This window comes from Lasioglossum baleicum, chromosome 11 (genome assembly GCF_051020765.1).
Source record: "Lasioglossum baleicum chromosome 11, iyLasBale1, whole genome shotgun sequence".
NCBI lineage: Eukaryota > Metazoa > Arthropoda > Insecta > Hymenoptera > Halictidae > Lasioglossum > Lasioglossum baleicum.
This window is the reverse complement of record NC_134939.1, coordinates 10,201,077-10,225,939: the sequence shown is the minus strand read 5'-3', so window position 1 is coordinate 10,225,939 and position 24,863 is coordinate 10,201,077. Positions and strand designations below refer to the sequence as shown.

General features: G+C 46.1%; 2 protein-coding genes across 9 annotated transcripts in view; one reads left to right on the top strand and one right to left on the bottom strand.

The window, feature by feature from the left end:
• Positions 1–24,863, bottom strand: part of LOC143213272 (protein Wnt-7b) — a 93,409-nt gene that overhangs the window by 67,914 nt on the left and 632 nt on the right. Inside the window, exon 1 of one of the 5 annotated variants that reach the window (XM_076432964.1) lies at positions 13,170–16,876. The exons of 1 other annotated variant lie outside the window; for it this stretch is intronic. In XM_076432964.1, coding sequence (XP_076289079.1) covers positions 13,170–13,246 — 77 coding nt within the window. In that variant the 5' untranslated portion in view covers positions 13,247–16,876. Of the gene's footprint in view, positions 1–13,169; positions 16,877–24,863 lie in introns of those variants that run through there. 3 more of the 5 variants (XM_076432963.1, XM_076432962.1, XM_076432961.1) reach the window with 3 other exon arrangements.
• Positions 13,655–24,358, top strand: LOC143213280 (uncharacterized). Of its 4 annotated transcripts, XR_013009932.1 has the most exons (4): positions 13,655–17,329; positions 18,314–18,578; positions 20,408–20,701; positions 20,800–24,358. XR_013009932.1 is itself a non-coding variant. In XM_076432980.1 (3 exons), the coding sequence occupies exons 2-3, from the start codon at positions 20,469–20,471 to the stop codon at positions 21,193–21,195; spliced, it is 456 nt and encodes a 151-aa protein (XP_076289095.1). In that variant the 5' UTR covers positions 13,655–18,578; positions 20,408–20,468; the 3' UTR covers positions 21,196–24,358. The 4 variants fall into 3 exon arrangements, 3 of the variants coding, with proteins under 3 accessions (XP_076289095.1, XP_076289097.1, XP_076289096.1); XM_076432980.1 differs by having other exon boundaries at positions 13,655–18,578; positions 20,408–20,528; XM_076432981.1 differs by having other exon boundaries at positions 13,655–18,578.

The following is a 24,863-nucleotide window of genomic DNA, read 5'->3' as shown; positions in this document are numbered from 1 at the left end:
CTGCGAAATGTTACTCTTGTACGGAGTCGCCAATATACACTGCATTTTCTTATAACTTATTCCCGATGTCTTTGGAAACCTGTTCGTACATTTTCAATTATTTAGAACTATTTGAGATAAAATCTTTTACGATTAATCATGTTTAAAATGCTTATTCTCCTTAAAACATTCATGTCCTTAAATATTTTTTACATGTCCACTGCTTTAAGTTGTACGTACCCATTTTTGTCACAAATGCATAAAATCCGCAGTCTAGTAATAAATATGAAAATTGTTAAGCAGTATTTTTATGGACATGAAGGAAGAGGTCCCTAGCTTGCATAGAAAAATATTTAGATCAATAGCATAATTGGTTACAAGCAAAGGACATAAACGTGCGGTAGGGGTGGAGTCACCGCTAGTGACTTCAATGCCTGGTCAAGCGACGATCTTTCGTTCAGTACGCACTGCTGCTTACCTCTTTCACATGTCCATAGATCGATTGTTTCCACACATAATTTTTAATCTCCATAAATAAATCAAAAGCCGGTGATTCGATCGTTAGTGGCAGGTCCAGCGTCAACATTTCCGGTTAGCGATTGCTAACGCGTTTCGATCGAGCGGCCGAGTGGAAAGTCGGCTCGGATTGAAACCGCGCGGCCATCTCATTAAGCGAATGAACACCTAACGTTGAAAATCACCTGCCAGAGGGCCGTCTTACCTGGAGTCGCTATCGTTACCGATTATCGTCGGCCGTCACCGGTCACAGAAGCGGCGCAATGCCGACACGCGTTTCCTTCCTCCGTTACAACCGGTGCTTTCACTTTCTCCTCCGATCTTTCATCCGCCCACGCCTCCCGCGATCGTCCTCGGGGATAATAGAGGATCGGGCCTGGCAATTCGCATCGGCTCGGCGTAATTTACCGGCGTATAATGTCCACCCGGCGAATCGGCCGTTAATGGCAGCACCTTTGATTTAAGCGGTTCGTTAAACTCGCGCCTCCGAGTACCACAACACCCGGCGACGAACGCTCACTATACTCCAGAGAGGCAGAAAGAGAAAGAGAGAAAGACGGTTTAGCTCGTGCTACCGTGGTTTATTCGCTGTCCCACATATTATGCTGCCGGCGCATTCGTCATCGAACCAATCTTAATAAATAATCGGCACTAACCGGCCAGGTTGATTTCGTGCCGTTGCATCGCAGCCGTTCGTAGAACTCGCTTGAAAATAAATCTGCTCCGATGGTCATCTCGTGTCCGTCCAGGAAACACGATGGTTAAGACATAGACTCTGCGCACGCGAGTAGACAATACGTTAATCAAGATACAGTCGTCTAACGGAGTGCAAAGACGATACCGTGCATTTTTATAGAAATTAAAATTGTCTGAATTAATTGTCAGGAGCTGCGTAGCCATTAATTCTTTTGCTTAATCATTGAAATCGAATGGAAATGATACAACAAATAATATATAAATGCGTCAAATCCATCCATCCATTGTACACCTTTGTACACCTTTGTGAACCATTGTAGATCCTTGTACACCTCTGGTGTTCCATGTACGGATGGCACGAGTCGCGAGAAGAGAGGGTTGAAGGAACACGGAACTATTCGAGGCTCGCTATAAATTTGGTGAGGATCCAGACCGAGGATCTGGCTCTGTCCAGCAGTAGACTAGACCCACGAAAGCTCGTGTACTCGCTCTTGAACATCGACGACTCCACGCCCTATAAATACGCATAAATATTCCCATAAATCGCGCGTACCGTCGCATTACACGCGTTCGCGAGACCCGAAAAGATCGCGGCCCGGTCCCCGCGTGTGTCCGACAACACGAAGAAAGAGAAAGAAAGATAGAGGAAACGTAGTAAAGGATGAACCTTACAAAGATGGTTCGCCAAACAAGCAGTGTGTATATCATACACGGAATAAATTACGGTTAATGTACGTACTCGGGAACCCCGGATTTATACACTCACGTGTGTTTCCGTGTATCCCGATGTAATCGAGCATTTAGTGCGCAATTCATGGGTCTCATTGATCGTATTCAAACGACGCGTATAAAATTTGCATTTTTATAGGGAGCACCGATCCACGCTCTCGCCGAGCTTTAACTTCTTCGAGACGAACCGGGTCGAGGCAACGATTGCAGCTTTTTATTCTTTTTTATTTTTGTACGGTGGTTTGTTTGCTCGCGTTACCCTCCTCGTCGATAGAACAATGCGACGCGACCAAGCTTGTATGATGCAAATTATACTGGGCCGGGGATGGGTATTCAAATCAGGCTATCATTAGGAATATCGGAACCTTCGGAGATACGAGTAGCCTCGGAAGATTAGCTTGGAACGAGCGAAAATGGTCCAACTGATGCAGACATGCCATTATTCATTGCCTTAATTCTTTAACCTCTTCATGTACAAAGATCTTCTGGTCTCGACGAATCGTTAGAACAAAGAGGTCTGCAAAATGAATCGCGCAACATGGAACTCGCCGATTCGTACCGTAACGGTTATTAATTCGCGCAACGTTTCACGGGAACGAGGCGCAGAAGGACAGTCGACTGACCGTTCCGCAGAAATGACTCATGTGAATAACTCGGTGTATCCTGATAACGATCAGCTCGTTAAAGCCCCGCGATGGAGGTTCCAGAGCCGACCGAAAATACGATTTACCTGGGCAACGAGAGTCGCGTTGGGAAATCTGCAGGACGAGCGATGTGCCAGCTGGTGAATGCCGAATCTCGCTTGGATAAATAAATAAATATTGAGTGCTTAAAAAATACATTGTGAAATCGCGTTCCAGAAATGATAAGTGACACGACAATGATACATTCAACCTTCCAGAGTTAAAACATGAACTCTGCATTTCGACGAGCATGTTGCAAACGTCTACACGTGTACCGAATTAAATTGTACACCGTGTTGCAAATCGGCAAAGATAGCCTGCCGCGAGAGCAGCCCGCGCAAGCGAGACTAAATGAATGTCCGGCGCGGAGTATTTGAAATTTCACCGCGAAAGGACAGTGCCAATATCCCGTTGCAGGTGAGAGACGTTGACAAATCGCTCGCCGCCTCCTGTATTTCACAAAACCTGTGTCTTGCGTCGCGAACCGGGGCCCCGGCGTCAAGAATGATTAATCCCGTCGATTTCGCGTAATCTCTGGCTGTACGAGTACATTTACTTTGCGATCGAGGAGAGAAAAAATTCACGACTCGCGACAGAGGAGCACGGGCTATTCGTTTTCGACGATCGCGAAGGTAAAAGGATCGGCTCGGGAGCCGATATACGAGGTCGCGAAAAATCAGCGAAAGGAGTCACGCCTCGGCGCGGAAGATCGAGCAGCTTCGATTCCGCTCGAGGACTATGAAAATTATTGGCCGCGTAAATCATCGAACGCGCCGCCCAGCTCGCGTCATCATTAAGCATAATTAAACGCTATCGGGCCTCGTGGCTTCGATAGCGCGACGAGGAGTGAGAGACCAGAGACTGTGATCGTAAAAAGGAAACACCGTAGCTGGATCCAGATAGCTGGAACGGAGATCATCGTAGGCGAAGTTCGATCATTTTTCCAGCTTTATCGCGACACCGACTCGGCAGTTAGATAGTACAGGTGTCGCTAATTGCTCCGATAACACCTTCCACTCCGGCTATCGACGAAATTAAGTGTCCGATGTCTCCTTTACGGTCAGCTGATTCGATACTGGGTGTCCCTATATGTTAATCGTCAAATTTTGTTAAATGGTGCTCTCTACTCTATGCTCGGATACTTTAATGGACGATCAGTGCAAAAGATTTGCTGGCCAAGAAGACATTTTTGCGAAGGAATTCAGTGATGGATTGTCTTCTTTTAATGTCAGATGATTCGATACGAAATTGCCGCGTAACGAGATTGCTTGTCGGAGCTGTCTCCCCTTGTAGGTTTCAGATCGGCGCTTGTTGATCGTAGAACACTGTGTATAAACGATATAACATACATGTAAGTTTTCAGGTTTATCTACCACGGAATTTTATTTTCCAAAGAGCGGAACAACTTGGCGCAGGTGTTGACGTTTCCCGATAATATACATACATCAGCGCCGATTCCCCGTATCATAGTAATAAGGAAGCGATCGAGTTCCACTTTCTTATTTCTAACAAACACAACATCGATCCGCCGTTCGACGAAACCTTCGAATTCTTAATCCTGCTTCGTTCTGCATGACTAATTTCGAATAATGATAAAATTAAGGGTTGAAACAGGAATGTCCGAGTTCTCTTTGCGTTTTTAAATCTTCCAGAGTCGAGTCACTGGATATAATAGTGCAACAAAACCGAAACAAATCATTTCGTTCCACCTGCCACGCGATCGCCTAAAAATTCCGAAGATCTTATTAAAAAAGGAAGGAGACCGCGCGTGGACAAAGGAGCCGCTACAATTTCATTACAGCTCCGAACGGCGATCATGAATACGATTACCATAAATACCCGCGGAGATCTCGAACAATAGAATCGTCAAAGTTCAGGGTAGCCCCCGAGAGTTCACGGCGATGACCTGAAAAAACATCGGATCGGCTGGGCGCCGAGGGCGTACGCTCGTTTATTATTATTATATGCGCATCGGTTCACCACAAATTAACATTATTTTATGGATGATGGGGAAATAGAAGCGTTCGCGCGTTCGTCGAGTGGGGATAGAGCGAGAGAGGCTCGTTAACCCAGGTATCTTCAGGATCTGATCTTCTCAGGCCAGGTAATGCCGAAAGTATCTCTGTGGGAAGGTTCTGACAAGCGGATAGGTGGCGAAAATTTCAACCCCGGCGTCCGAAGATTTATTGAACGGCTTCCACACCGTTCGAGTGTTTCTCCGTGTCTCGATGGGGCCCCATGTTCTTGCTACAGGGGGCCACAGGGCGCCAGGAAAACAAAAACCTCGGGCCCCGAGCCACGGGGATGAAAACACTAATGCCCGGAGCCGAGTGAATTTTTGCCGGCCCAGCGACAACTGTGACACGGCCCTGACTACTCGGTTACACGCTCTGACAAATTTCGATTTCTTCGTTATACCTGGTCCCCTGGTCTGGGACTCGCCGATTCGTCGTCGTCAGCTTAAACTGCTCAGCTTCGTTTATTATTCATATTTGTGTCCTATTTTTTCTGCCTTTCTTAACACTTCTCTATATTACTCTTCATGTTTTGTACAAGTAAAATTTTATTCTTATTAGACAAGCTCTGAATCTATTTCACAGGCGCCAGAGTTTGGTCGCGAGCTTGATAATGTTTGGCGAGATTATTGGGCCGTGAAATTTAATGCGAAGATTTTGTTCGTAATTTTCTCCGACGAAGTAGTAGAGAGAGAGAGACAGAAGCTAATTAGTTCTACTAAGGCTTCCAGAGGTAAAAAGTGAAATAATGTTCTCAACTGGCGGGGTTGTTCTCGATTTTTCATAATCAACGATGTACTACCTAAACGCAGGAATGACGGACAGACGATCAATGTAATTACCGAGAATTATGGTTAATTAGATTTGGCGATCGGTTAGCGTTCGCGTTCCACGAGGATCTGTCGATCCTCGGCGAGCCAACAGGATCTGTCGTAATGGACGGTGATAATTATAATGAGAGCGAAGATTATAGTGATTACGTAGACGCGCAGGTATTCTTTAGCGAAGACAGTAATTGGGATAAGCACGCAGCTTGAATATCATCAGCCGAGCTTTGTCACCTTGTACTTCGTTCGAGAACCTCTTATTTTAAAGAGAGCGAGAGACTTTGCCAAATTACAGTGATTACAATTATTTGTCATCAATTCAGCAAACTACGAAGAAAATACGGATTGAATAAAGGAAGACAAGATGCTTGATACCTAAGTAGCGCCTCATTAGTTACAAACAGCGACCGCATTCCCTCATTTCGAGACTTTTATGATTCACTAAAGCAAATAAGTTGCTCTAACGAAGCCAACCCGATCGTTTCGAAAATAATAGGACACTACGTACACAAAGATCATCAAGTTTTGTCCCTAAAGATGGCTTCCGACCTCGAGGAAAGTGGAAATATTGCTTGAACGTACAGTCTAACCATTTGTCTGTTCTCTATCTCGTTGTTTATCTGACTGAGCCCCGCCTCGCCACCATCTTGCAATTCGTGGACGCAATAACTCGGGAATCGTCAGGTGGACGGCGGTTTCCATTCGTTAACGTCCCCGCGCGAGGTCCGGCTAATAAAGACATAGATCATGATCGCGCGAACCGGAGGAATCGTTCGGGGACGACGATTCTCAGATACGAGACCGTAAATTGCTACAAGTTCTTGTCCGCGTTTATTACGCCGGCTGATCGGACCCGATGATTCGCGTTTAATCGGCCCCGGCTTCGCACACCGATACGCTTTCGAACGCGCTGGATCTCCGCCTGTTGCACCAGCCACGTCCAATGCTGAACTGTCGTTTATCTTCCGAGAACGCGGACAAGCGCATTCCCCCGATACCTATCTCCCTATCGACTCCTAAAACTCAATTTAATTCGAAGTTCAGTTAAAAAGGGTTGGAAAAGTGTATACGAGGTGGAAAAGTTTCATACAATTAATTTACTAGAGTTGAACGATTTTACCGATTCTGTTTCTGAACATTCTTCATCGATCAATGAAGATTAAGGGCGATTCTCTTACCCTGATGTAAATGGTCAAATCTTCTATCATTATCGTCACGAAGATTTTGCATTTTGCAAAAGAGTGAGGCAGTTCTATCGAATCCGAAGAGCAATCGACAAATGTGACGAGCGCTCCAGTGTCTCGAGAACGTGTTTCTCGGGGGCAAATATTTGTCGAAGGAATCTTTCGGTTTTTCAGCAACGATTGCCATTGAGCCCGGATTCCCTATTGTCAGCGGCTACTTCACGATAAAACCAAGCAAACATTGAAAGCGCCTGGTGTGCGTACCGGTGCCGATCGACAAAGGGGGCGGGCAAACAAGCAAGCAAGCAAACGCGGGATGAAAAGGGGAGCCCCCGATCGGGACAATGATCGTCAAATAGGGATCAAGAATCCACGGTGTGTCCCTGAAGGCTAGGAGAGAGGAGAACCTGCCGAGCAGGGCGGCTGGCGGCAACTGCTTCTTCAGCGCGCGTTTAATCAATTTGAATCGCGAAAACGCGGTCTCGCGCCGACATCTTTCATGCCCCCGAGAGTCCGTGGAGCCACTTGGAGATATTTTAATGGCGTTTTGTGCCCTGTCTCTTCCTCTCCGTCTCGAGGAGTGCTCCTTTATTCGACGGCCGCGCGTTTCGTTTCGCCCTTTGTCTCTTGTGTTACTCCCTTCTCTATCTTTCTCTCTCTCTCTATCTCTCTCTCTCTCTTTCTGCGGCTGTCGCTGTTTTTTTCTCTGTTGCTCCTGAGACGCTTGCCTCCTCTCCCGGTTTTCCCTCCCGCCTCGTCCTTCGCTACACTCCTCTCATTATACTTCTTTCGGGCGACGTCTCCTGACCACTGGTTATTTTAATTGGATCTTCGCCGAAGCTTTTTTCGCCCGTTCCTCCCCTTCCTTTCCGTCCGCATCGCGTGGTCGCCGCCCTTTCTCTTCCCCTTTTCGTATCCTTCAGTTCCACGGATACCAAGCCTTGGGACCACGCAGAGCGAGCTGCGTGTCCGTTTTTGTGCGCGGCGCGATCAGCCTCTTTCGGATGCTTTGCTGCAGACCGCCACACAAGCGTTCGAACGGGGGAAAAAAATCAATTTTCGAAACGTTAGGTTAACGGGCTTCTTCATTGCAGATTCGTATATTGCCGAGGAACAAGTCCAATAGAAATTTTCTGGAGACACATGTTGGTTGCGAGAATGTGTCGCGATACATAGGAGACGAGAAACCCACCTTTCCACCAAGGAAATTTAGGAATGAATGATTTAAAAAAGAAATTTCTTCACCTTTTTTATTTAAGAAAGAGGTTCTCATTAGATGCCTTTTAATCAACGGAATTAATTAATGCACGCAATCAGGCGCGTGGACGTTCCCCTCGTATCGTACTTTCTCTTCGCTGTGATCAATATTTATGCGATCGACGTGAATGAGATTAATTAAGATTTAAATGAAAATTCCGCGCCGCCCTGTGGTGCCGAAAAAGAGACCCGGCTTAATCAACCGGAGAATTTATTAAATGCTATTATAACTGTTCTTTCGTGACAAATTGCGAAGTTACATGCGATGCATTCTTTATCTTGTAACAAATAGTAGGTAATCCGTATGATTGAAGCTACGTTTCGTAATCATAATTCATATAGAATATACGATGAACCGGTATCTGCTACATTACTCTCTACGACGATATTACATCATCATTATAGTAATTAAATTTTGACTACTTTGAAAATTCAATTTCTACTGTACACGCTCATTACAATGGTGCTTTCTTTGATCAATAAGTTTATTTCGAAAAAGATTGCAGTGATTCAACATTATTGACATTTCATATGCAATAACATAATAATTTCTTCACCGATCGTTCCACTGATTCGATAATCGCGTCGAGCTCGAACCACGCTTAACAAGCGACTCGCACATTGTATCTCGCGGCTCGCCGTTGGAAAACGAACAGTCCCATAATAATCAAGCTGCGGGTCGTTATAAAAATCGGTGCCCGTCGTTCCCCTCGGTGAAATGAAAAAATGCGTACCGCGACACGGCGAGAACACTCGTTCGCGAACAAGCACGGCCTCTCGGGAGCGCGTAACGACCGTGTACAGCGGCGACAAACGATCCCCGGATGATTCCCGCTAATGAGTCCCCGGCAAAAGGAGCACGTCGAGCGCCGCTGGACACCGACCGAAAGCTTTACGGCCGTGATACTTTTCTTTCAGCTTCGGGACACCCTCTGTTTCTCTCTCTCTCTCTCTCTCACCTGCCACATACCAGCGGAGTTAATCAGCGTGTTGCCCATTCGCAAATTTCCGCGCGAGAATCGACCTCGATCGCGCGGCTGTCCTTTTCGCAAACAGGCCCCACCGCCGTAGACGATGAAGACACGAATTCTACTACCGAACCGAACTCACTGAATGGTATTACTACTCTTCGCGGCAGGGGGGCCAGCCGGGCTTACTTTAACACCGTCGGATCTTAATTTAACGCCCGGGCCCTCGCTGGAAGCCGCGACATCGGCCCCCTCTCGTTCCTCAGGGGCCCCATGCTGCATGCCCTCTTTGGTTTCTGCATCGGACACGTTGATTTTCGAAATTGAGTGTTTTGTCATGCGTATCAATTCTTCTTTACGATTTGTTGTACATGTTCACACCGTTCGTTGGAAATAGATGCTTGATTTTAGGGGAATGCTGACTGTGTTCATTTTTATTTTGTGCTTCTAATCGAGTCATTCTGTTTCGTGTATTAATTTACATTTTTGTATTAACTTCTTTTCATTTGTACTTGCCCCTTTACTTACTATATCTACAGGGTGTTCATTTGAAAACTTTCGTAAAACACGTGTCCAATAATTACGAGGGGGAAAACGGCGGGCAGTAGTCATTTGAAGGTCAACTTTGTTTTTTCAAATGGAAACCTGCGGATAAAAAAAAAGTATCCTACGAAAATTGCTGGTCTTTTTACGCGCATTAAGATCCCATAATAAAAAATATAGGTTTCCATTTGAAAGAACAAAGTTGACTTTCAAATGATCTTGAAAACTCCACCCAAATAAAAAACTGATACTTCCCCCCTCTTACCCCCTCGAAATCCTCGGACACGTGTTTTACACTTTTTTCATATCTTACATACTTTTCGAGATATTCGGCTGGAATGTTTTCAAATGAACACCCTGTATAGTGTTCATTAACAAAAAAAGTAATATAATGTTGATATAACCACCTTTAGTGTCTCTGGGTTTACTGTAGGTGTAAACAATTAGTAATTTTCTCGTTTTCAAAGATGGTGAACTCCTGATACAATTACTGAATTTTCAAAAATGTCTATAAAACTTGAACACAATACAATTATTTTTAAAAAGTTAGCTTTCTTACTCTTAAGAAAGGATCAATGGCATTTACTATTATTCATGCAGAACATTTTCCTCAACTATTTTTCTTACCTATAGTACATTTCTTTACCTATTTGAAGAAAGATGTGTGACCAGTTGGCCCCCATTTCGGAGGTCCGAACGTGTGCCATACATTCGTGTCAGATTAGCCTGCTCACAGTGCCACTCAGTCACGTTACCACCTTGTTTACGTCGGTCCGACCAAAAATCATAATTTGCCTTAATACCCACAGACACGATGTTCCTTATAAGTACCTCGGGTTTCGGTCAATTTGGGTCCTTATTAATGGGGCCCTCGAACCGTGGCGCATTATGATCGATCGCCGCTTGCCTCGGTATACTATTATTTCTCGAATTCTTCACCGTGGCCCGTCGTTAATTCGAAGGGTATATGGAGAGGGCCTGTGTAACACTCGTAATCATTGGATATTGTGAGGTAAGAATGCGGCAGGTATTCCTTGAACAGCTGAAACCGTTCCTTTGTGTCCTTCGGCTTGTAAACTGAAATCGATCGGAGGTGTATAATGTGTCTAATGTAGGGGAAACCAGAAGAGTTGGCCGTAGAAACCGGGCCCCAACAGTTTAGGGACAAAGACGTTCCGGAATTAGCGTGCTGAAAAGTGATGCCACGATTGCCGAATATTATTATGGTCGTTGTGAAGTTAATTCATTTGGGGAAAACCTCAACGCTTCATTGTGTTGCAGAGGGACTTAAAAATTTGTAATTTTTATGAAAATCATTAATTTAAGAAGACATTTCTATTTGGAACCTGTTTCTTGCGAATCGTGCAAACAATTTGTACCTTGCATAAAGATCCGCAGTGATAAATTAACTTCTTTCAGACGTGGAGAGGAGAAACAATTTTTCTTATTCTTGTCTAGTAATTAACATGAGTAATATTCATAAAATTTGCAAGATTAATCGTTTGTATATATGAATATAATTTGAAGGATTTACGAATAATATTCATCACCGAAGCTAAATATTGTAATTTTCTTTTCGCCATGTCTCTCGAGTATATTGCGATGTCTCTCGGCAAGATGGCCGCCAGTGTCAATCGATGATAAATCGACGGACACGCAGACACTTTCCAAGCATATGTAACACCTTGTTATAGCGTATCTCTGGGGGCTAACACGAAGGACTGAAATGAAGTTTCGAAACAATCTTGTATAATTCAATCATCTCGATTTCCTGAAAATCTATGTTTCATAACCGGCTCTCAAATGTGTGCAAAATCACAGCAATGGTACACAGAAGGATGAAATTTTCTCAATTCCATAAAACATTGAAAGCCCCACAGATAAATTATTATCGAATCAATTTTAACAGCTTCAAAAACGGGAACAGTCCCAGTTAATGAGTACATCTCCGAAATGATTACACGCAGGCGATTCTCAATAACTTATAAGCGAATATTAAACCGATCAAGAAACGCGAGACGTTATCGAACCAGCGATGGCGGAGGGACAGTAACCAGAAGCTCGTAAAATCGGTGGCATCGTCTCGGCTGGTTGCGGAGTAATTAAATTCGACTGCGGTTACGTAAAATTTCGTTTCATCGGCCGCTGTAATTAGAGCTGGGTCTCAGGTATTGAATGATTGCCGTTTTTACGTAAGCGCGACCGGGATTACAATGGCAGTACTTCATCCCCGCGGTGGTCAGCTGTCAGAAGTAATGATAATTATCTCCGTTAATAATTTAATAGCCGGTGCAGTCGCGGCTTTTGAAGCAGTTTCCGGCCGCAAAAACTTATTGCGGTCGTGATAAAGCGGCGGAACGCAGCCTGCGTTTCAATGTACCAATTCTCGATCGAGACAATATATCGATCGGCACCTGCGATCTGAAACCTGTAACGAAGGGAACGTTACTGCTTCCCGATTGCATCGAAGATTGCAGTCCACAGACTGAGTAAGCAGAATTTTTGCATTTCTCAGAAAGCAATTTTTAATATGCACATATCATTGCCAATGCTAAGTCCGTGTAAGGACACGTGATCGGGGGGTAAACCAGTGTCGAGTCACGCAAAAATCCAACGATATCAGCGTTGCACTCCGTCAAAAATGCCGCCGAGCGTTCATACGCGCGCAGTTACCGCGTTACACGTGTAAACACGAAGAGGGTGCACTCGAGCGGGCCGTAATTTACCGCACGATTTTCAAGAAGCTGTCTAAATTTATCATACGCAAGAACATTGGGCCATGCATCAAATTTCATTGCACCGTTCCGCAGGTTTTACAAGGTGTGACGGGCTTCCAGCACGTGTCGACACGACGCACCGCGTTGCACTGTGCCCTCACACGCACTCCTCGCGCTGCATTCTTCGTCCGGTGCAACCCCATGCACGACCTTCATGCATTTATCGCGTTAGATCCTGCGATTTATTCGCTCCTCAACCGCGTGTAACTTGTTTTAACGCTGTCCTTGTTCATAACTCGCTGCGCGATTCGTTCCTTTTATTTCTTCAACTATGTACGGTGATCGTAAAATGTTAATTAATCCACTGCATTTGACGTATTTATTGGAAAAATGGACGGATGAAACAGGAGAATACGAAGAAGAACAACAACATCCGAGTTATTCGTAAAGCCGTAGCAACGAAATTCGACGGCGTGGTAGTCCGTTATCTGTCCGGGCATCTACCGATGAAGTGCGAACGATCGGGACCCTACGAGGAAACCAAATCTCGATCGAGGTGGTCCCTTCTTTCTAGATCCCCTGAGGCTGAACGCGATCACCTCGCTTCAGCGAACTTTGTTGCGTGCCGGCGGTCGTCCTCTTTTCCTACTGGGATGCGGTGTGTGCTCGTCTTCTTTTACGAAAAGGGCCCGCAGGTCTTTGTGCACGATTGTTGGCCCCGACAACATGGAAAGCTACTTTCTGTCAGATCCACGCTACCCCCTTTCATATTAACAAGATAGTACGTGCCGCGAAGGGTAACACGAACCTCCGTGCACCTCGATGATAAAGTCGCAGTCCTTTGACTAGGACCCATTTAGATCGGCCGGCTTAGGGGACGCAACATTGTGTACAGGGGTAGCATTCGATTACCTGAATGCAAATGAATGAGCTGTCGACAAATGCTAATGTCCCCTCACGGTTTCTAAATATATCTCTGTCCCTAATAGGAAGTTGTAAGTAACAGAGCTATGTTTATTTAAATGTTTCGTCGTCGTTTCTCAACAATGTCTTACCTTGTCTGCCGCGGTCCCTGAATCTGCCCAAGAATCAGAAGGGCTATCGCGGTTGCCGCGATGTCACCACGACGCATCTCTTACATCACAATCCCCTTGTTTGTAGAATTCCTAAAACGGATGTGCACGCGACGAGTTTCACGGTTCCGCAGTCAGCCCGACCGGATGCAGGTCGGATGTTCGTCGTGTTTCAGTAGCACGGTACAGGTTTCACGGTCCTCTGGCGGGTCGTCGCACGCATTTCTCCCATCACTGTGCACTACAATATACCTCTCCCTCTTTCTTTCAGTTCGTTTTTTCATCAATAACCACCGGAAAAATTCGACCTCGGTTCAGATCTCTAACCGGACCTCCTCCCTCTGCCCCCCCATAAATCTGCCGGGGCAATAGTTTCCCGTTGTTCTCCCGATCGTTTAAACGTCAATCAACCGGTCGCCGGGGGCGATCTGTTGCTCGCGATGCTCGCGCGCGCGTGCGAGATCGTCTTAGAAACGTGAATCACTCGCGATTTCGCCCGGCGGGTTCCTCTTTCGCAACGTTACTCTCTTCTCGCTCGTTAAATCGGCCGTCGAGCGGCGAAACAAAGCGGCGCGGCCCGGGTGCACGCGAAACAGCGAAACTGCAAGGCCAACATTTAGAAAACCGTCGAGTGTGTTTGCTCCGCTTAACTGGTCTGGCGAGTGTTTGCGATCGCCAAATACTCGAGAGCCGTTCCCTTTAACGGTGACTAAGCGGAAACCCGTAGCTTGATGTGTCTATACGAGCATCTCCTGCCTTTCTCTCGCTCTCTGCTTCTCTCTTCTCTCCTGCGGGCTTCTTCGCGTGCCGAAATATTCGGACGTCGATCCTCGCGATCTCAACCGGACGGGTCGGTTTCACTGCCAATCGTTCAGGACGAATCGGACGAGCCACTCTTTAAAACGACGCTACCAGAGAGCACGAACAGGCTGGAAGAATGATCCTCTATCCGGAAGACGCGCTCGTCTTCGATATCGATAATCCTGACATTGATGATCTCTCACAACCAGACTGGTCGGTTTCAATGATGCTAATTATTTAGATGATCCACTCTTGGAAACAAGGCTGCTGTAATCCTCCATCCAGAAGACAGACGCGGCTCTTCTAGGTGTCAACGATCCTGAAGTCGACGGTCTCCCACAGCCAGTTCAGTTCCACTGCCAATCGAACAGGACGAATCGGATGATCCTCTATTTGAAACAAGGCTGGTGTAGGGCACGAAGCGACGATCCCCTATCCGGAATGAGAAGCTCCTGTCTGGATGTCGACGATCCCGATTTCGCCAGTCCTAATGAATGCAAGGGTAGGCTGCGAGGAGCGCCAGCGGCCAGGAGTTATCGAATAAACACTAATTAAAACGATACAACTAGTCGCGCACACACACGCGGTGATTATCGACGGGCTTCCTGGACGATCGGAGATAACCGGGCTCACGCGACGTATTATTACGAGGAGGGATCGCGCTTGATGCTCACGCGAGGATATTGTCTTCTTATTGTCCCGTTGCTAACGATTCCCTGGCGAGGATTTATCGATCGGCTCGTCATCGCGATACCGCGGTGAGTCTCGGGCCCGCGCGAAAAGTCCGCCGATCGAGGCGTCAAGATCTCGTAGGATCTTCGCGGGCCGGGAGCGTGATCGATCGGCGGTACGCAGTCACGAGAGGTAAACGTTGCCGGTGCGTTCGGCTCTCTCGATTTTTTCCATTTGTACCCCCGGTGTGGCAGCCAGCAGCAGCAGCACAAGCAGCAGCAGCTTCTCTCCTCGCTAACTTAACGAAGAGGAATTCCTTTTCAGCGTGTTAGCCCCCTCCCTCCCTGCCCTCCCCCTTGACTCCCCTCCTCCGCCCCTCGACAAGTGCTACCGGTTCTTATTGTTCCACTGCGCTGTATTGTTCCCTTTTGTCAGTTTTTTCGAATATGTAGCTGGTCCGCGTCGCGTTTTCTGTTGGCGTCGCGTCGTGTCGCGTCTCTCGCGCTTTTCAGAACTCCGGCTTTATCCCCGAGCGGGGATTTGTATGCGAACTTCCCAAAGCGGAACGGTTACAGCTGGCTTGTACGCCTTGTCGACCTCAGGACCCCAAGTTGCAGCTTAAACGCTGACGACGTTAATGACGCAACGATGATGCTCTGCCAACCTCTTCTTCCTTCGACGTCGTCGTCTAGTTTCTTTCCCCGATGCGATCCGATTCGTTCAGGGACGATCGACGATCAACGACATCGTGTTCACCTGCCCAGACCTTGGCGAGCGCACCTCCAAGGCGACACGCGTGTCATCCGATCCCCCGGCCAGATTGCCGATGTTATAATTAAAATTTCATGATCGATTTCCTCGGTACCGGCGCGGACACGGCCCCCCTACCATCGACTAGGGACACTCGACAGGTGTAAAGGGGATTGCCGCTTGGTCTCTCCGTCTTCTCTCGAATGTCGCGACACTTGACGCGTCGTTAGTCATCACCGATCGCTACGGCGGAACATCTCTGCGCGCGATCGAGCCCCGATCTTGACAGGAATCGATCGGTGCTCCTGCGGCCCTTCTCGATCTCTAGATTTTCGTAAGAGATCGTTCTTCGATCTGATCCGGAAACGTCGAGCCTCGACGATGCTCGATTCCAGTGACGTCGCCGTGACGTTATATCGAGGAACGTCGATAACGCAAGAATTGGATCAGAGAGTGACTGTGCCTCGTGTTTATCGATCGTTGATAACAGTCGATTCCAGTGATATCCCGGTGCAGAATGATGAACAAGAGTCAACAGAGGCGTACTGTCCTCGAGGGACATGTGATGTTCAATTGCAGTGATGTCGCGGTGCAGAACGTCGAAGAATAGTCGACAGTGAAGGACCGCTCTGGACCTAGAGCAAAAGGTGACCGTCTTCTATCTAATCTTTCGCTTTCCCGTGATATCTGTTCTGTTTAGCAACGAAGAAGTATTCCAGTGATGTCGCGGCGAATAACGAAGGGATCGCGAGCGGCGCGACGTCCCCGCAAAGCGCTCCGGAACTAGAGCAGAGGGTAACTGTGCAAGGTGTGCGGTGCAACCGGGTGTTCAAGGTAACGCGGCCGGCCACCACCATCAGCGACACACGACCACCACAGTGTGACAACCACCACCACCACCACCAGTAGCGGGAGCACACCTTGGGACCAGAGGGCCACAGTCACCAGGAAAGGCAGGCGAGCACTAACATCTCCGAGGGGTTAGAGTCGGCATGGGGAGACGAACCGGGGAACACCGCGTGCACATGGGAATTTGAACGAGCGGGCAGAAAGTAAAGCGCGTTCGGTCGAGAGGAGGGCCCGCGATGGACTGGCCTCGCCAACCCAAGTCCTCCTACCTTTGGGATCAGGTCCCAGCCTCTACGATGTTACCTCTACGATCCTACCTCGCCTCGGTCGCTCTCTTTCTCGCTCTTTTTCTCTCTCATCTCCTCCTCCTCCCTCTCTCTTTCTCTTTTTCCCCTCTGCTTCTCTCGCTCTTTCTTTCTTTATTTCTCCCTGCCTCTCTCTTTCCGTCTGCCTCTCTCTCTCTCTCTTTCTGTGTGTCGGTTTCTCTCTGTTCTTTTTCCCTTACCTCGTTTTACCTTCTTCGTATCTTTTCTTACTCCTCGCACCGCAGCTTTCTCTGCTCCTTCCTCCGATTCCTCTTACTTTCTTCCCTGCGGTACCCTCTCTTTTCGAATTGTTCCCCATCTACGTCCACTCGCGAACGCATCCGCGGACGTCTCTCTACGCCCCGCGGTCGCTTTAGTTTCTACAGTTTCTACGTTGCCAGAGCTGACGAACGTCCCACACCCGTCACTCTGGATTCATCTAACCGTGGCAATTTCGCTCTATTGCTACCGGACGAAGGGTATCGTGAACAACGATTTTTGCTCGCGACGCGGTGTCGTCTTTCCTGCGGTTCACACACATTGTTGATCCCGTGATGCTACCCGTGTTCGTGAAAAAGGCTCCTGATAGCGTCCGCGAATTAAAATCCGTTGTCGAGTCTATTAAAAAGTGCTTTGCCATGGATCATAGTTTTCCAAAAATTATGAAATAATTAACGGAACAAGACTTATAAGTTTATAAAGGAATATATTCATTTTAGAAGTTCGTGTCGAAAACGAAAGTTCCTCGGAGAAGGCTCTCGCTCGGTAAAAATAATTAATTAATGTTTCCGAACGAATGGGCGTGTACGGTAACAATGGCGAATTATATACGCGAGAGCTCGCGCGGAAAACTCTCGGATCGCAAATTCACGGCGAGCACAGTGAATACAGACATCTGTTAAGATTAATAAGTTCCGGCATACGGTGTAGGACAGCCTAAAGTAAAATAAGTAATAAATAGCCGATACGCGATCTAAAGCGGTACGCTATATATTTGCATTTTACGCTAGAACCACTACGGACGCGGTGTGCAAACGTAGACGTGCAAGAAGATAAATGGAGTCGAGCATGGCGAACCGCGTAATTTCAATGCTGAGCTACTGATTCATTCGACATTGTATTTGTTTCCTATCCGAGCGACAGACCGACTGCGAAATCACATTGTTTATGCGTTTCTAAACCGTGTATTGTTTCGACGCTTAAATCTTGCAAATTTTTCGCGATACCGCTAGTCCGGGGAATTCACAAATCCGTCCGTGACAAGAGGAAACGATATTGCAAACGGAAATGGTGTTGCCACCGACGTTCTCATTGTTTTCGCACTTATCCATCTACTGGAATAATGTTTCAAGCAATGGAAATAAAATTCTCATTTTCTCCACAATTTATGTAAACATTTTGAAATGTGGATTGCGGCGGTATGAAGTTTATTTAATTATCTACTGGAATAATGTTTCAAGTAATGGAAATGAAATTCTCATTTTCTCCACAATTTATGTAAACATTTTAAAATGTGGACTGTGGCGGTATGAAGTTTATTTAATTTAAAATTGAATGTCTGAACCCTTTGTGTGGAAAAATCGTCTTCGCGTGTAATTGAAATTTAAATGTCCTGCTACCAAGAAAATTAATCTTAAAAAATTTCCTTACTGTTCACAAATGTGTGGGATCGTTCGTGTCTCGATCATCGATTCCTGGCGCCACTCAGCTCCAAGAACTCAATTACCAGGAAAAATTCATTTGTTCCAGGCAATAATGCATCAGACGGAATGACCGATACGTATCCGCGCGTGAATTTTCGATCCTATCGGCGCACGGTCGTGATTCATTTCGTGGGTGGATCGGTCGATCTACTCGTTCGACTTGAGGCCGAGTTGATGTACGAGGGGTGTGCCTCGGCTCGATCCTGGAGAGCCGAGAGAAGATCTTTGCGATCGGTTCCGTTCCGGATCGGGAACAGAAATCAGGGAACCATCTCGCCCACCTGCCCAGAGACCCGGTATATTTCACCCGGGTGAGTTGGAAAAACGTGAAACAATTAAGACGCCCGCTGAAATTGGTCTTTCGTTGCGTCCCCTTTCATATTGAGCAGTCCCGGTTGAAATATTGGCTCCCTTTCCGTCGTTCTCTGAATGAAATACGGGTGGGAATGACCTCGAACCGCCATGGAAAAATCTGTTCACTATCCAACCCATTCACCATCGACCTCAAAATTTTTTAAAACTAAAAGATCGAAAACGAATCCACTGTAGAGTATTAAGTAATAGTAAGAATAGCAATTTGTGGTGGGACTTCGAGACATTTACGAATCAAGTAATTGAACTGCAAATTTTATGCATTAATTCCTAGAACATCATTTAATTTCGAAAATAGAAATAACTTCCGTTCAGATAAAACATTGAAAAACTGTTATAAATTGTGATCTCCTAAACAAATGGTAAAACTGGCGTCCCTCGTTTCTTCACGAAAGCCGTGGCACCCAGCCAAACAATTAAGATGCCTCGAAAAAGGAGTTCGTTTTTGAGGGTTCAGGCCACGTTTCGACAATTTCGGAGCACCGGTGCGGTGATTTGAACTTGCGATGACGAAAATTTACGATCACGGTTCGCCTCGATTGAACCTACCGATACCGTTCGGCCGGTGCGCCGGTATAATGCGTGCAATAAAATCTGCGTTAAGCAACAGAGGCCGGGTAGATTCAGTTCGAGCGATAAATTCTTTTTCCGCTAATCTGGACCGATCGTTTTCGTGGCCGCTCCGGCTCGTAAACCGCGTTGCTTATTACAATTACGAAATTCATTTTGTTGCCGTTGCGTCCCTGGCGTGTATTTATCGGCGAATCTTCCCGAGATTCGCTCGTCCAACGGAATATCAGCATTTTAACGACTTCCATGAACTTGCCGTTTCAGTGCTAGAACGTTATTATACAACATAGAACAACCCCGCGTTTTTCCGCGTCGTGACGGTTTTCATTGGTCGAATAAAATATGATTACTCGATGATCCCGTGAGATCGCGTAAAAATTACATGCTCGATCAATTTACAGGGTTGAGTGGAGATTACCAAAGCGTTCTTATGGAGGAAACGGATGATTTTATTGCCTGGCAAATCGGGTTCTGCACTTTTCCATTTTTATTCGCTGTCTTTACGATCGCGGGCTGATAGTAACGTTACCATTTTGACAGATCTGCGAGCGTTGTTTGATTTAGAATATTGTATCAGACGATATTTTCGAGTTCAATTGATAGTTCGATTTAATTTTCTATTAAATGGAGGTTAGGTTTGTGAGTCATACTAATTCTATCTCACTGTGTCGTATCGCTCAGAATACCTGAGACAATTTATGCAAGTGGCTCTGATAATTCGATGACTCACTACGATGACACGAGAAGCGAAAAATGTATGCATGCGTGAAATTGTAAAATAAAATACAAAACAGGTCATTTGGTGGTGTTAAAGGGAAATAAGGTACGAAGTCGCGATAGAGACGACATTTTTATGTGCGACAGTCAGGGAAGCCCTTCGTGGCCCCCCCGAGCCCGTTCGCGAGACGTTGGAAATTAGTATGTTGCGGTGTCGGCAATTTTCTGGCCTTTATAGGCCCGCGGCATGCGAAAACGTAACTGTGCAGCGACGGGTGGCAGTATACACAGCCAATGAGAATTTTATTCAAAGGACGGATCTGCGGCCGCTAATGGCCGACGCGCGGGTTCCCTTCGATTTTCGAGGAAACAAGCGTGCCTTGTGTTAACAACCGGCGCCCCCTCCCCACCCCGCCCGCGAATTCCCATTAATTCTATATTATTATTCCGTAATTGTACGGCATGTGTTTTCGATTTTCAGGGGGCCTCGTAACGCGTGCACGGACCCTCGCGGTAGCCCCGTGGACTCATGAAGGGACAGCATGAATAATCGCTGCTCGAAATTCCGCGAATCGGAAAAGTTGCGTTCACGGGTGCTGATGGTGACTGTATTTATTAACACGACCGAAGTAGTACATAGTAGTGTATCGAACATTGTATCAACAAAAATCTAATAACATACAGTGTTTGGAAAAGTCTGGAAAATTTGGCAAGTGAACAGAAATAGTTCAATGTAGTTAAATTTGATTGGCAACAATTATGCAGTCCTCATCGAGTACGTTGATTTTTCTCCGAACATTTAGCCGTACAAATGATTAAATCAGTGTAGCCGACGGCCTGACATCTCCATTGAGAATATCAATTATTTTCCAGAAGCAGACAGCTCGTTCCATTCAACAGCAGTTTATGCGCGTACAATGGAGCACGGGTACGCCGCCGGCGACACGATCAGGACTATTCCGTCATTTTATTGGAATGACTGGAACAAACGGCAGGAATCATGTCTGGTTGCACAGCCTGACGTTTCAGACAGCCGACTGTACATATGTAGGTACGTATATCACTATCCCGTACACCGGATCCGCGGGAAGAGAGGCAAACGCACGGGTTGGAGGACAAACGATCGAGAAAGCGCCACGAATGGAGGCACTGCAAATTGTTATCGCCTCGATGATCCGACACCTTTCAGAACGACAGTCTGCTTTTTACACCTCCATTTTTATTGTTAACCCCTTGCCCTACGATTTACCTTACGGTATCAGTAATTAGAACTTTCTTTGTAGTTCGTAATTTCCTAAAAAGGGAGAAAATTTATATTTACTGTATGCCTACATGTTCCCCAAAAATCATCTCGGTTTAAAGGAAATTAATAACATACATATTTATTAGATTCTGTTCAGAATCTTCATCACGAGTCTGACACGATATTGTAGGGCAAGGTGTTAAAATATTGACAGTATACATCGATGAAGAATTGCCGTCGAAGTGTCACGAATTATTCGTGGTATCGAATCTCATTCATATCTTTATTTTAATTCTAATTTAAGTTAATGATAAAAAATAAATGAGAATAAAAATAGCGTCCTTTGTCAAGGTACGCACACTCGTTGATACTTACAGGACTGTCATAGTAATTCTGCTGCAGGTAACACAAGTGTTACTGTTCCCAATGATTACAGTTCTTGCACGAATCGGCCAGGCCGGAAGTCGCAAAATACCGTTCGCACAGGACGAGGGGGTCCAATCGGGTCGGGCACAATACTACAATGTGTGCTCATTGTGGATTCCCGTTTTATGGTCGCACGTACGTGGTCTCGGAACCTCTTGGTCCGCCGTCGTAAAAATATTTACTGTCCGCCGCGTGAACTTCGAGAGCGCAGATTTCACGCGGCGCTTTAATGGGACGTCATTAGCTTTATGATATCGCGTTATTTATGCCGCGACCCTATTGCCGAGTGCTTTATGGACAACTCCGCGTAATAATGCTGTCACCGGTGCCAGTACACGCGACCACAATAAAAGTCCGTTCACAAATTTTCACCTCGCCGGGCAAGTCGTAAATCCGACATCGACAGGTGATCCTGCGGACTCGATGGCTATCGGTGTGTCGCTGTATCTCACTCCATTGTAAATAACCGACGAATATTCGGTGGAAACACAGGATCGTCCTTAGGTTCGTCTCGTTTATCGCTTTCCCGTTTCGATTAATATTTAAGAGAATTTCGGCTCGAGTTTTATGGAAAAATTTAATCACCCTTCTGTCCCTCGTCATTTTTCTGGCACCGGCATTAAGAACGTGTTATACTGAGGTGTTTCATCTTACTTTTCAACCGTTTCTCTTCTTTTCTTTCTCACCGACAATAAGCCAACATATCAATGATAAATTATGCAAGTCCTCAAACCGGCGTTACAAGTTTGTATTACAATAAAGTACTACAAAAATTAAATCGTCTTTGTAACTCGCATCGCTGCAAAAATTCTGATCATGTCTATACTTGTTTGACGGAGCGTAAGTCCTTCTGGTATTACAGTATCGCGCCGAGGCACAAAGAATAATCGTGATTCTCGAATAAAGGAGCACAAGCAGCCTGAGAACGGAATTACCTGCGGAGGCTGGCCAGGTATCGCATATCGCACGATATTCTACCCTTGTTTCTCTATTATGCCCGCCTTTTCACACAATTTCGATGTTACTCCACCCTGTCATCCCCTCTCTTTCTTCCGCTTTCACTTTTTGTTTCTTTTTTTTTCTTCCTCTCCGTCTCCTGTCGTCATTCTAGCGGCTAACACTCCTCTCGGCAGCACCTTTCTCCGCGTTTCTATTAGCGGTTTGTATTTCGAGCAGATGTTTCGCCCCGGCACAATGGCCGGCACACGGGTTAGCCAGTTTCAGCCTTGTAACGGCATTGTTGCACCAAGATATAAAAGATTGGGGTAGGCCCCTCCTGGCCCTTCTTGGCAACGACCAAGAAAACGCGTTTACCGTATTCTCGGACGAATCATAGCTCCAAGCATCGATTTCTTCTTTGGAGATCATTTCTCGAATGTGTATATTGGAAATATATTGTAGAAATGTTCATGAAATTCTTCGTGCATATTTTTCTTGCGCGGATAGACACGAAAAGAGGAATAGGAAAACAATGGGCAACCGTCCGGTTTTGTGATTGCGATTAAATCGGCGTTTTGCTCGGTTTACCTCACACGTGCCGGAATTAAAGGCGCTGTCATATCCGCTTAGCAGCCGGACGACGCATTCCAGTTTAATTTCGCGTCGGACAATGAGCACCGCGGAATCGTCGTAAACCTTATCTCTCTCGAATCGTCGAATCGTAATGGCGCGGCACTCGCGTATTTAACGAGCACACGCTCCGCTAATATTTGCACCATCGCTGCACGCCTATTCCATCCTAGATTCCTCGTTCATTTTTTCTTCTATTGCGATTTTATGATTATTGCGACTTAATCGATGGAAACAATAAAACTACCTCTCGTCAGGTTTCCACGAAAACTGTGTCTGATGTCATTCCTATTTTACACTTGACTAACCAATCTAAATACTTCACAGGGAATACCATTATTCACCATATTCTTTATACATTATTTTAAATATGTTGGTATCTAATCAATTTAAGTGTTGCACGAGGTATTATATCAATTTCATATCCAATCATATACTATGGAATTATTCTAGGTCGGAAGAAATGTGTAATTTTCGAGTTAAAATAACTCCAACTGCAAAGGGTTAAGGCTAAGCAATGGTAAAAGAATTTTTGACGAACTCCTCTTTTGCTTAATTGTGACTCCGACATTTTCCACATTTCTCAAATATATCCACGATTTATGCGAAAAAGGAAAAATCAATTTTTTGAACCTGTTCTTCAGAACTCATAAGAGTCCCCACTTAAGTGATACCCTGTTTTATCCAACTAACTTGGATCGAGCGCCGGAGGAAGAGAAAGAAGAAACGAACGGTGAAAGAGAGCCTGGCCGCACCGTTAGTCATTGGCTGCTAACACCAGCAAAACCAACTCCTTTCGAGCGTGGGTCGCGCGAGTATTTAATAGGAAGCAATGAGCAACAGGTCCAACCGAGCGTGCTTGGGCTACGCCCATTCGAACGCGTTCCCCATCCTGGAACCGCTATTTTCTCTTAACCGGCGTGGCTTTTCTCCCTTCTACGATCCCACCGTCAACTAACCGGAAGCCAACATCTTGATCTACCGTGGCAGGAGCGCCTCGATTCACATCGTGCCCCCACTTTGCGACATCCGGGCTCGGCGACGACGTCGTTTCGGACGTTTTTGTGGTACAGGAAACGGCAATCCCACCTTCGCCCACCTTTTATTTCATTTTATTGAGAATGCGGGACGCTTTCGCGAAAAATTATAATAAGGTCATTCATTTGTATTCCTATTCGAATCAAAATTGCGTTGAATATCTCCGTCACTTTCATTTTAGTTAATTCTAGCAAAAATTTCATTTATCAATTATAACAGACAGGAGTCAGAGAGCCACTTCTTTAATTTGTTAATGATTTTGAGGAGTTGAAAATATAGTGTACAGAATGATTTCCTGGCGATCTAGAGTATTGTGATCTCGTGACCACTGCTTCTTTTGTGAAAAAAATGGTTGAAAAAATGATTTGGGAATTTCTTTCTGCGAGTACCATGATCTAGAGTGCCGTGGCGGCTCGGTAGGCGATCTCGCGAGGCGAAACCAACTTTCCACGAGGCGCGATCATGTCGTTTATTGTTCTTGTTGGTGGCGTGGTCTGGTGGCGGTGCACGGGTATCCGAGGAGCGGCTGGGACGGGGGGCAGAAATTTTAAGGAGCGAACGAAACGGAGGTCCCGGTGATGGGCTCTCGGGATCTCTTTAAAGTGCCGCGGTCTTTCGATAATTAGAGGGCAGCCATTGTTACACCGGGCTTCGAGGAGAG

Coding starts and splice junctions, on each gene's coding strand:
- LOC143213280 (XM_076432980.1), top strand. CDS start 20,469: ATGAATAATCGCTGCTCGAAATTCCGCGAATCGGAAAAGTTGCGTTCA. Junction 20,529..20,799: donor TGCGTTCACGGGTGCTGATG/GTGACTGTATTT, acceptor ATTATTTTCCAG/AAGCAGACAGCTCGTTCCAT.